The following is a 13536-nucleotide window of genomic DNA, read 5'->3' as shown; positions in this document are numbered from 1 at the left end:
ACAGGGAGACGACACACAGATGAGGATATCACATCAGACTCTTGTGTCTTCCAATACAACCATCAGCTCTAAACCCTCACCCTCCCTTCTGCACTTCTCTTGATCTACGCTTGCATAATAAATCGGTCTCTTAATGCAATCACGCACTTGCTCTCCCTCCTCATAGCCCATTTCAGACATCTGCTCCTCCACCAGCAGGTAGTTGGCCTGAAGACAGGCTGGAGTCACCAGGGAACAGGTTCATGTAAAGGCCATTGGTTCATGGACTGACCAAATCCTCTCATCTCTCCAACACGGCTCAATTTTTTTTTCTTTTTCTTTTAGCTTTCTCACACGTTTAAAAAGCGCTAGCTCATTTTGACAGAGACATAAGCATAAGGGAGTTGCGATAAAAAAAGGAGGAAAAAAAAGTCTGTGCAGATTTTAAAAAACGATCCAATGGGTGTGTGAAGTCCCTGACCCTGAAAGAAACTGTACAAATAGAAAACAAAAGTGTGATAGAAACAGAAGCCAAAGAAAAGCTTTTTTTCTTCATTCATGGATGAATTCGACCTATTATTGATTCTGATACTTAAACTCATTTACCTATACACATCTTATTGTGACACATTTTAGACTGATGCCCCTATTTATGTCAAAACATTCCTATTAAATCTCATCACTGTATAGCAGCTATAGCCACTGTGACTTATTAAGTTAACATATTTGAATAAAGTCTATATTTCTTTGATGATTCATCAGAAATTTCCCAAAAAATACCCAAGTTTATCTAAAAGAAAAAATACGATTTAATGAGGGCAGAATTGGTGCTAAAGAGGATAAATGTTCCGAAAAGATCCAGGTAGTGATGCATCTTGACTGGCATTTTATTTTTCTAATTTATTTTTTCGGCCATGGAGGTGTTGCTACTATATGTGAGCGATGACAAATGTTATTTTTGGTATCCAACTGACATAGGGCACGTGTCCAAGCTGGATCAAGCTGACATAGTGGCTGATTGACCGACTGTTTAGATGACCATTTAACTTACCGGCTGGCTGCTGGGCCGCCAAGTGCTGTCAACAGAAGGGAGACTGTAATTAAAGTGAAGTTTTATTCCCCCCTCTCAGCTAGCTCTGTGAGTTTATCCATTGCTGTTTTCTTTTAATAATGCTGGACATAATTTGTTTTGACTTGTGACTTTGTCTAAGAAAAGAGATTTGATGACATTTGCTTAGTATAACTTTTTATTAAAACCAAGCCTTTTCAGATTCCAGTTTACCGGTACCAGTAATTTTCTCATCAATGTTAAAAAACCTGTCTATTAAAAGAAAAAGTAAATAAAAACTGAATTGAATTTTGCTGGATTACATTTATTTTTTTATTTTTTTTATTTTTTTTTACAAAGGAGAGGTGTAAAACTGGCTCGCCTGCACACAGTTTTCATTGAAAGTGGACTGCTTTGATGAATCCACACAAGTTTCTTTAGTGTCCACCTCTGAGGGTGCTGCACCTGTGCAAGACTTTAATTATGACTGCACGCTGACCGCCTTAAATTGATTCTAGAGTCAAATGAGCCCAGTGCTTATACAGACCTCAGTGCTGCCAGCCTGTGTGGACAGAGGACACTTGGTTGAAGTGGCTTGAGGTGACAAATGGTACGGCCTCATCATAGGCAGCATTATGGATTCCCTCTCGCGCACACATTGCTTGTCTCATCTCATCTCAGCCTTGTCCTTGCTAATAACAAGCAGCGTGACAGGACGTGTGTTACCTCCTCACCGCTGGAAGCTTCTTCCTGGCTTCTGAACAAGCCAATTACTAAGGAACAAGGCTCTTCCCTGTAATACGGATGGCATTCCACTTCAGCGCGACGCACACACACGTGCACAGACGTATACACACAAGACACCTGTCAGGCTTCATGCGGGGCAGATTCTCCAAACCCACACGCACAACTGGTGACAGCCCACAGCTATTAGCACGCTATTACTTTGAAGAGGCTTTCACTTTCTTTTAGCAGTTATTCCTCCTAATGTGCTTGCTCACATTGAATTCTTTGTCTCTGTGTTTAAGGCGTTGAGAGGGAGGAAAAGTGCTTTGGAGAGGGAAATAAAGCTGGAGATGTGGGAATTGTGTGGCCGACACAGTGGGGGTTTGACTGATATTGTCAGGTTTCATATAAGACGATGATACCACTCCAAGAGGGATTAATTTGCTAATAGTACGTTACACACTTTCTGTACCTATGGGTCTCATTTCTGTCCTGCAATGCTTGTCAGTCAGTGAAATGGGGGGGGGCTTGCTTAGGCAAATGGTGGGTAATAAATGATGTCTTGTACCACCCCTGAAACCCTGCTCTTTCTCCCCCACACAGGAACCAGGACTCCTTGGGGAAAGAAACAAGCACAGAGAAAGAGAACATCCCCAAAGGCTTGCACAGAGTCAACGCAGCAGGTAACACAAGTATTCGTATGCAAACCACAGCTTGACAACATGGCTTCACGTTTGCAGACTTTTAATGGACTAATGCACTGCAGCCGGCCATCTTTGAAAAGAAACTTAAAGGCATGGCCATCCTTTTCACTTAAAAACCCAGTCAAATGTCCATGTTCTTATAGCATTCGTCTAATGATGGGGGACATATATAAAGAAAATTTGAATTAAAACTGGATTTCTGAGTATTTCTGTATTCAAATTGTTGTGAACCAGGAGCAGAATAAACTGCTGTTTGAAAATTCTTGTAGTTATGTAAAAATCTACAATCGATTGGCCGCAAGCTCCCTACATTCCTCAATTCGGATGCATCCAATTGCAGGCAAATAGATTCATGTACGTTTTTGTTTTCCTAGCGGGAGAAAGTGTAAACAAATGGATAATGGGAAATAAAGGCAGGCTTACTCTGCACCACCCGGCCTACCCACAACTCAGAGGCAAATTTCTAATGAACTTCTGATGCTCTGCTGATACTATGTCCTAAAAAAAAACTTTTTTTTTTCTATTTTGCATTAAAAACGACATAATCATAACTGAAAGAGCCCAGGGAATGTTTTTAGAATAGATTCACGGTTGATTGGCATGGGACTTTAAATTAAGATGTATGGACAGAGTGATTGACTTATGTCCGTCTTTTCCCACATCCAGCCGGCTTAAAGCCAAACTTGACCTCATATTCAGAACTCCTGTTTGTGCTGGAGTTCAACTGGATTGCCCCTTTTGTGTCACTGCTCCTATACTTTCTATATATGTCGCTTTGTTTTCTTTCTATGTTATATTCTCCACTATTTTGATAGAAATGGATAAGTGTCACAGAGGGACGTAATAGCTTTCTCACAGAAGACTCCCAACGACTGTTGGTACGCAAAGTGCGCCTTAGATCCCCATTTTAGGGATATTAAAGGCTGCAATTAGGGTAGTAATGCAAATATGCAGTGGCTACAATGATGGAACTTCTAGCAATTACTGGCATTGCACTCTGTGTGAACTCTCTAAAGTGTCAGAGCTCATGTCTCCCTCTCTACCTGATCAGAAAGGCCGCTGCAAAGGAGGGATGGGGTGGGGGGTAAAGGAGAGCAACAAAAGGAGGGAGGGCTGAGGCAGGAGACTCAAGGCTGTTGGCATGTGTTGTTTTTCTACTACGTGATCTCTATACCGATGCACTTGGTATTAATTTTTAATGAACCGCTGGCACAGCATCCTCCCCTCTCACAGTCTCATCCGTTCCCCTCTCATTCCCCCTTTTGCCCTTTTTATTTTTTTCTCCTCTTACAGCTCTTTCACCCACATCTATAGGCTTGCTTCCCTGTATTCTGCACACTTTTGCTTTAGAGCATCTCTCTTGCCTTGTTGAACCTTTGTATCTTTGTCACAGTTGCTGAGAGGGATTTAGGGATTTGGGAGCAACTTCTCTTTTTCTAGTTCTACATCTTCTTCTTGAAGCTCCGTGCCAATATCAATTTTAATGAGGCCAAATATGCTGTGTGTGGAGTGTCAAACACGAATTGCTGAGTTTCATTCTTTGCTTCTTATTTGTATTGTTCACCAAGAGGGTAAAGCATACATCGAAAAAATCAACATTTTGAAACACTTAAAAAAAAAAGCTTTTCCTATCAATAAAAGGATGGGAAGTTTTTGAGATTTTCAAAATAAATCTGATGAACTTCTTACTAATTGATACTAACAACAGTGAGTAAGGGCATATACTTGTACAGCGCCTTTCTACTTTGCTTTATAGTCCAAAGCGCTTTACAGTCACAGTTCCATTCACTCATGCACACACACATTCACACACTGATGGCACCTCCACTGCTTAACGCTGGCACCAACCTATAACCTATATAAGTAGCAATTGTTCAGTGTCTTGCCCAAGGGCACTTAGGCAGACAGGGGGGAAACAGATCAGAAGTCAACTGTTCTACCCCTGGACCACAGACACAAACAAGTCAGTAGCATATGAAGGAAGGGACAGACTTTTATATAAGGTAATTTCCGGACTATAGAGCGCACCTGATTATAAGCCGCACCCATTTCATTTTAAAGGATATACCATTTTGTCCATACATAAACCGCACCTGTCTATAAGCCGCATGTGCCCACATTGAAACATGTGTTGTAGAATGAGGATGTGTATGTGCTGAAACGGGGCGCATGTGTAAGAAAGAGGAGGGAGCGCGTGCAGCAGAAGGAGGGGAGAGCGCATGCAGCGCAAGAGGGAGCGAGAGCACGCAGCGGAAGTGTGTTAGGGGTGCGCGTTCATGTTTGATACACAGAATGAAGGAGAACTGTAATAAAAGAAGGTTTCCCCCAGAAGAACGGTGAATGATTCTTTATTAACCCGCTCTGGAGGCTCTGAGGGTCCAAACGGTTGAAGTGAACCCCGAAGGAAGATCCCCGCCTTCGGCCCGCCTTCGGCCCCGGAGAGGATCTCCCCTGCATTTTCCGACCACTGTCAGAAAGAAAAAAAGTAATCGCAGGAAAGGTTCAACACATGATATATTTACAAAGAAAGACAGTACACAGAAAAAGTTTTCAAGTTTTTCTTTCCATCAGTATATGTGACGCAGCAGTAACACAGCAGCAATATGGTAGTAACAGCACTAACAGGGCTAACCTGTAAAAGTCACAGCAAAACAAAAAAGACACTGAGAGGCGCAGCGCGCTTCTCTGCGCAGTCCAAACTTTTTATAAATCAACTTAACATGTCACAACACCAAAATAAGCTAGAGAAAATCCAAGTGAATTTCTTCTTTTGCTATTTTAAAATATTTTTTTTTCACATTTTTAAGCTTGAAATTATACTACATCTGTCATATGTAGTACACATGTTCAAGTCTGTCCCTCCTTACCCACAAATAAGTGAATTCTGTCTTTCTTTATTCCAGACAAGTATAAATTTAATGAATGAATAAATGAATGTATCTTTATTTATATAGCACTGGACAGTACAAAGGTGCTAAAGTACTATACAATAAAAAAAGAAAAAAAGTTTGAAATTCTGCAACTAAAAAAAAACAGCATACAATTGCACTAGCCAATAAAATACATAAAAAAACAGATAAGAATTAAATAAAATGAGTTAGAGAAAATCAGATGCCACCAACTACTGAGTATTAAAAACCATTTTAAAATAGTAAGTCTTCAATTCATGTTTAAAGCTGTTAGGTCTGATATCATGTACAGCTCTGGAAGAATATTATTCCATAACTGGGGGCCAACCATAGGAAATGCACATTCACCCCAGTGTTTCTGTCATGAAGCAGTTATTGTTTGGCAGATGGAATTTTTTATACATAATTTTTTTAACTAACATTGCACTCCTTAGATAGTTTTCCTCTTATTACTAATCCTTTTAATTATTTTTGTGAAGAAACCCCAATGCCATTTGTTTACAGGTAACTTTTTTTGTTTTGTTTTTTAAAGAAAGAAAAACACTGCATTTTGATAGAGTTTGCGTTCCTCTTTAATGCTTTTAGATGATTCCTTTGAGGTTCTGCTGGGTTTTCCTCTCCTGATTCTGACAGTCCAAATGTTTTTTCTCCAAATTTTTCCAGATCAGTGGAATTTTTAAATGACTGTTACTCACTTTCAGGCTGTAAAGTCATTTTAGGTACAATAAAAGCTGCAGTATCCTTGACTTCAGGGAATTCTCCTGCTGCCATTTGCTTTTAGAGCCAACAACAGTAGTAGTCTTCAAACAAGTTTAAATATATCCAATAACTGCCTACACAGAACCTTCCTAACACATTCTTCACAAATAGCATTGTTACTGGCTTCCAGCAGCTTTTTGGTCCAGGGATCAGCGAGCCAAGCAGCACTTTACACTATTGTAGCAAGCAGACTGAGTGATATAAAGAGCAACACATACACTTAACTTTTCTATTAAAGTGTGAAATGGGGGATTTATAGAAAAGGACAGGCGGATTTATCCTTTCCGTGCTTGTAAATGCTGAGCATGCAATTACCCCTATAATAGAGGCGTTGTGTCCAAATTGGAGCCATTTAAGTGATTTAACAGTGCATGGATTGGCTGTGGCATTTGCAAGGATGTGTACACATGGGGTGTAGTGGAATAGCTGTTTAATCACAGCGTTTTTAGCACTCGGTAATAGCAGAGCAGCCCATGAAGAACACTGACGTGCCACACGGTACAGCTCAGTCATTAGGGGCTGCAGTTTGGACTCGACTCTACCTTCTGCAGGAGCCAAGAGACTCTACCTCCTTTGGGTGTTTTTAACATTTCAATTGAAAAATATTACTTTGCTTCACTGATTATTCTAAATACATATGTCTTTATATGCAAAACAAGTGCATATATACAGCGGAAGGCTGTTTTGGTTATTTTATTTTAGGAATGAATTGGTAAAACCAATGATTGTTGATAGACCACCAATTAATATATGCAGGCTTATCTCAAAATGAGATATTAAATCATGTCTTCCATGTTTCATTCAATTGCTTTTTGAGCTTGTTTGTCAACTTTGTATTTTTTTTCAAAAACTTTTGGAATTTCACATATATGCCACCAAATGCAGTTTTTATAGTTTCTACCAGATAATGTCTTTTACCACCATATCAGCAAATATTAACAGCTTACTGGATTAGGTCACTTAAATGTTACGTTTTTTTATCTTAAATATACTTAACCATCTGACCTCAAGCATTATCCAGAACAGCAGAGGCCACATAATTTATGTTTTATACATCCAGAGTAGTCTTAATTTAGTGAATATGCTTTTAAAACGGATTTCTAAAGCTTTTGATACAAACCAAATATCCATTTAGTGGCAAAACCAAACCTAATGTGTTAATCATTATTACATGTAAGTACAATAAATCACCAGTGTAGATGTTGGAACACTGACATTTTCTTTTAAGTTGTCCAAGTACCAAGTAATTCAAATGAGCAATAGTTGTTATAATGGCCGGTGCACAACACTATGACTGAAAAGATTTAAGGTGTTTCTATGGGCCATTTCAAGTCCAGACCTCAGCTGAAACTAAACTGATGAGCAGGAACCTTCAGAGGTCTGTGCATTCACGAATCTTTGCAATGAAGGGAAATAAACTTAGTAGCACGCTGGACTGACATTCTTCATAAATGGTTCAATTGACTGATAATGCTGTCTAACCCTGCAAACACTTTTAATATAAACCAACCTTTATTCTAAAAGCAATAGAGTGGTTAAAAAAAAACAAATGGTGAGTTTTGGCCTGGTCATTAAAACTTTGAGGATGATTTCTACAGGAGCATGATTGACATCCAGTTGGAAAAAAAAAACGTATGCATGAACCATTGACTATAGATGAGACTGGGACTGAGTGAGTGTGACATCACCCACAGAAAATGACTTGCTTCATGCTCCAATGAAATGAAGTCAATTCAGTCACTTTTTTTTGCCATGTTAGATCCAGAGGACATCAGTAAGTAGTGATTGATTCGATTGGTCCCAAGTCATCGTTTCTATGGCAGTCACTCTTGCTAATTTGGAGTTGGCTTGTTGGAAGCCCCCCCCCCCCTAACATTTGAAGGAGAATCTGTCAAATCAATCTGTCTAATAAGTATTACCATTTTCTGAAAACCATTTATGAATCCACTGTTTTGATGATGATACCTTAAAAGGATTATTAAAAAAATGCTTTAATAAATGTTTCTGGAAGTGACTATTTGCATGTAATTAAGACCATGCTAGGGTTAGGTTAGGGTTAAAGTACATGTGGGCACTGCAGCATTGTGCAGATAACGTGAGTCCAACACGAATTTCTAGCAGTTTTTGTGCTTCGTAAATATGTGTGAATAACATAATTTTTCGCATTGACTTCTAGGAAATGATTTTGGAATTGTAGATTTGGAAATAAATGTATATCATTCACTAATTATTGAAGGAATCGGACACAACCTATGAGATTTTGGCTTTTTGGATCCTATGGGTGCCTCCTATTTGCCACGTGACGGTGAAGAGGTCACTCAGTCCAGCTCTTGTATACAATCAATGGTATGAACTGATAGTGTTGGCGCTTCAAATCTGTGCATCTCCATTTATATGGCATTGTGAAAGATAACTTAAACAGAGTTGCAGGTTTTTCCCTTTCATTACTTACTGGTAGGTGACATCTTGAAAGATCTTTGATGTCTTCAAAGACTGAGGAAAAGGAGATTCTTCCAAATGATTTGGATCTACCAGTCTCAACATTTTACCATTATTCTTTGAAACACTTTTACCTTTTCTGCCTCCTCTTTCTTTGAATCCCACTGTTTCCTCCCTCCCCCCTTTCACCGTGCTTTTTCTTTTTGCCCCGGTCTTTGCTCCATGTGCATTGGAGTGGAGCCCCTGTACAGGCGTGGCATCCTGGGGAGAACCAGTAAAGCATTTATTACAGGCTTTGCAGTTCTGCTTTATGCTGGCAAGTGCAGAGCCACTCATGCTTGGCCTTTAACTTCCCTCTGAAGTTCAGCCATACATGAAAGGAGGGTCTCTGGCCCTCTAATACATTCCTGATTTTATATTGTGTCAGAAAAAAAGGAGCGTTCTGTTAAGGATGAGGGGAAGTGTGAAGATTGGAAAAATAGAATCCCGAATTAAAATGTAAATTGTGTGTTTTATGTTATTTTTTTTTCTAACTATCCTGATAATTTTGCTTATGAAAGGTCACTTGGTGACGCTGAAAGCCCAGCAGAGCTTTTGAACCCAAGATCTGTAAAGAACCCTTTCAGAGGCTTTGTACGTGGGCCGTCTACCATAACTTCCTCTTAAGTTGTGTCGGTACGAGAAGGGTGGACCGCTATCTTACCACCAACTCTTTCAGTGTCCATCTGCTCAACTTTATTGAGCCGGAAAACAACTATCTGGCTATAAAAGGAGAAAAATTAAAACAACTCTTCATCTGTCGTTTTTTTAAGCCTCCTTTTCTATGCCCCTTTAAAGATCTCCCCCCTTTTCTCATCACTTCATAAATCGCGTCCCCATTGGTGGGTCGAAGAGTTTTTTTTTTTTTAGGTCAGGAATTTTTTTTTTCTTCTTAATTATGTGTTTGGGGACATTTTGGTGGTGTTTTACTGGAGTGAAAATCAAATTAAAGAGGACAATGGAAAGGACATCAGACACACCCTAATTTGGGGATTTCTCTTTTCTGCCTTTTTGTCGCTTTTTGTCGTGTTTGTCTGTTGTATGTCCTGGTCGAAGGAGAGACCCTCCTCCACAGAGCCTGCAAGAGGAACCAAGTGGAAAAACTGCTTCAGATTCTGGCGCTTCCTGGCACGGACGTCAACGTTAGAGGTAAGAGTTTTACCCCTTTTTTTTTTTTTCGGGTAATCTCTGTCGTACCGTCGCGCCGCTGGACTCCCAAAGTTCGCACCCAGCTTTCTAAAGAACACTTTAAATTGGGAGGGGAAAAAGCCGAAGGATAAGGAGTGCGTGCGTCATCATTGAGCTTAACCTTTTGCTAAAATTTAAAGGGTGTGTCTTAAAACTGTGAGGTGGGTTTGGAGTCTCTGATTTATAGATTTAAGGCCACTTTGCTAAGTGAATTGAACACCTTTTGATATTTCACAGTCGTTTTCAGCAGCCCCAGTGGGTCAGATGAAATGGCTCGCCCTTCTTTCATGGAAATGTGCTTTTACAAAGGTTTCACCAATTCTGTATACCTATTATAGCTCCTCAAAGCTGTATCACAGTGGGGGGACTTAAGGTCAAAATAAAATCCAGAGGAACTATGGGAAAAGTTGTGAAATAACTGTTGTCATTTTGCAGAGATATCTCCAAAACTGATTACTTTTTTACACAAAGCAATGTTTATAAATTTAGACTTTTGAAATCGTAATGTGCTTATAGTTAGGTCAAACCATGTTTGTTTATCCCATAAAATCCCAGAGACACAGACATACTTTTTAATATTCGCTTTGTAGGATTTAATTTAATCTGCTATTCTTTTAATTCTGTATATTGTTAGTTTAGAGAGCAAGATATCTAGTTTGAGTTTTTTATGATATCATACAGAAACTCATGCCAAATATCATAATGCTGATTATTTTAAGCACCACAAGTATATATTAGTGATCTTTTTTCTCTCTCTGCATTCTGGTGTGATATCCTTTGACCTCACACAAAACCACATGCCTGAATGTTTTTTTTTTTTTTTTGTCATGGCTTTCACATAAAAAAAGTGATGGCAGGTTTTATGATTGTTTACGTTTATGATTGCGGTGTATTGTCTATTCAGACCATGCAGGCTGGACGCCTCTACATGAAGCGTGCAACCATGGCAGCACTGAATGTGTGAAAGTTTTGCTGCAGCATCGACCTGCACCTTTCCTCAGCAACCAGGTGGGTGGAGTGAGTCCCCTGCATGATGCCCTCCTGAATGGACACATGGACATCGCCAAAATGTTACTGGAGCATGGAGGTGAGTCTCTAAACAAATGTTAGGACATTTCTTTCTAAAAAGTCTTTTTCATCACAAAAATGCAGAATTTTCCAAGTTTTTTGCAAATAATTTGTTTTCAGAAGCAAAACCTCTGAGTTTGTACAGATGTAACACAAAGGAGGCGTGCCTATTAAGCATGATAGGTGATTTTTTTTTAAGGAGAAAAAATCCTCAATCATTTATGGGCTGCATGAATAATCTTTTATTTAAAAAAAAATAAAAGACAAAATACTGTGCTAAAATACAATCAAATTTTGTGACTTATTATTTTAATGTGATTTTAAAATAATTTATAAACTGATAATTGCTGCACAGACATTTCTGTCCTGTGTTTAATCAACTTGGCAAAATTTGAGGCAAAGATAAAAGGTGCCTCAATGCCATCTGTCTGTGGCCAAACTGCCTCCTGCATTCCAAGACTGAATGATGTGAAGGAATATAAGTGGACGAGCTGATGTTTTAACATCTCTTTATGTCACTTTTTTAGCCAGATTTGAGTTCTAAAGCCATGACTTACCTCAGTTTGAATGCAACTCGATTTTAAAAGTTATGCACACTTAACAATTTAGTCAACGATCTCTTTCAATGACACCACAACTACAAACAACCATGCCACACCTTTAGTTACATGTCTTCACGAAATGATTGTGAGCAACACTCATTAAGCTTTCCAGGAGGACAGTTTTTATTTGGATGGCCTTTTGATGGATTAAAGGACCATCAGCAAGCATAACAGATGTTAACAGCAAGGCAGGTAATACGTTTTATTAGTGTTTGTCATGCGCATCTGCCTATGTTAACTTGCAGAGGATGTCCCTGTGTGAAGAAAATCTAAAAATACCTAAAACACTTGGAGTTACACTTTGAGGAAGTTACTATAAGCTGTAGCCACTACAGGGCAACTCTTATTCTATTATTATAGAATTAAACCGTTTTGGGATCTTGGTTGAATTATAACAACCACTGACCAACCTAAAGTGTTATTTGTTTTGTTGTGGAAATGTGAGACGAGGTATTTTTACTTCTTATGTACAATTGAAAACTAGTACTTCTTTGGAAATGTAGCAGAGTTAAGTCAGACAACACGAGAAAAAAGAGAATTTATGAGCATAGCAACATTTTCAATTAAGTATAGTAGTGTTCCCTAATTTATAGCAGGAGTTGCGTTCTAAAAATAACCTGCCATTGGCAAAGTAGGATTATTGAACCTTTAAGGCTGTAAACCCCTCACTAAACACTTTTCTCAGACAGACATGAACATTTTTTACATGTTTCTCTCTTGTTTAGACTCTCAAAGTTCAAACCTTCATTGAAAAAAATAAGCCCAGTAATATAGAAAGAAATCAAAGATCTGCTACCAATCAAAAATGGACATTCATGTGGAAAGCTGAATACATTCTGTAGAGGAGACACGCTACAGAGGAGATTGATTGACAAGGTCAACAGCCAATCAGGACGCAGTACAACACAATGCGCTGTTAAAAAAAAAGACATGCAAAATGACATGAGGCGATATTAAAGATATTCTTGCTTCAGTTTGAACTCTAAACCAACATTAGTTTATCTCATTGTACCAGCTTTCATTACACATAAATGCTATTCCATTTCAGAGTTTTTATCCGTTCCTGTAGAACACATTCCAGCTCTATATGTGAATTAGCCTTCTGTGAATATGTACAAGCCATGACACTGTGGTTATCCAAGTGAATCTGTCAGCTGTCTAATCAAAACATGGCACACAACGCTGACCATGTCAAATGGAGAATGGCAGCAATGCTGAGCAAAGTCAGTGAAGCACAGTCTCACCATACAGAGGCTGAATGTGAGGCTGACCATTTTAGATGGTTGAAGCTCGCCGCCTTGTAAGTGTTTGAATTTTAACTGTTCACATGGTGTTGCATCTCTTACCATCTTGTGGAAGCCCTTTTGAAATAGAGATGACAAAGAAAATTTTTGTTGGTGTAAAAGTCAAACTCGTCCAATCTGGTCCGTCTGACTGCACTGCTCGGTTTGGCAATCCACATCAACTTCACTCTGCAGAGTCTGTCCAGATAGATTACAGCATCGCTTTCTAATGTTTTTCAGATGAGATTAATAGAGTCAGGATCTTCCGCTTGCAGAATTCACATGTATGATTTTGTGGAGATGAGTCACAACAGAAGGAATTTGTGTCTGCATGTTTGTCTGACTGCAGGCCCCGTGCAGTCAGATCTTCAGAGGGCTGATGGGAGCATGATGGGTGTCAGAGCTCACGAGAGGGTGGTGTTGCGGGTTTGCGTGGCAGCAGGTGGCGGAGGAAATGTGTACTTTTGGTTTCGGTGCATAGGAGTGTTATTTGCCAGCCATGAATAAGTCTCCTATCTAACGTACCTCTTAATCAGCACACTTCTCAGTTTGACTAATTATAGTTAATTTGATTCGACTTTCCCATTAACACATGTACATATTCTGTCCTCAAAAAATAAATTAGTCTGGGATTGTTTAGTCCCGGAGAGGAAACAAAAGAGCGCTCCCCCCTCTTTTTTTCCTCTTTCATCAGCCTTCCTCTGTAACAGGAAAGAGCAAATTAAAAGAGGTCAGATGAAGAAGCTATCTGTATCTGTAAAATTAGAGGAGAAAGGGAACAAATGTGCGTAC

At 39.2% G+C, this 13536-nt stretch overlaps 1 protein-coding gene across 1 annotated transcript in view; it reads left to right on the top strand.

Annotated features, from left to right (window-relative positions):
• slf1 (SMC5/6 complex localization factor 1) overlaps positions 1-13536 on the top strand; it is a 34836-nt gene that overhangs the window by 11570 nt on the left and 9730 nt on the right. The window contains exons 15-17 of the mRNA XM_023958540.2: positions 2357-2436; positions 9660-9752; positions 10696-10878. Coding sequence (XP_023814308.1) covers positions 2357-2436; positions 9660-9752; positions 10696-10878 — 356 coding nt within the window. The remainder of the gene's footprint in view (positions 1-2356; positions 2437-9659; positions 9753-10695; positions 10879-13536) is intronic.

The sequence above is a fragment of the Oryzias latipes genome, chromosome 9, assembly GCF_053564925.1.
Source record: "Oryzias latipes strain Hd-rR chromosome 9, Olatipes_Hd-rR_3.1".
Classification (NCBI taxonomy): Eukaryota; Metazoa; Chordata; class Actinopteri; order Beloniformes; family Adrianichthyidae; genus Oryzias; species Oryzias latipes.
Note: the sequence above shows the minus strand (reverse complement) of the source record. Positions and strands in the feature narration are given on the sequence as shown.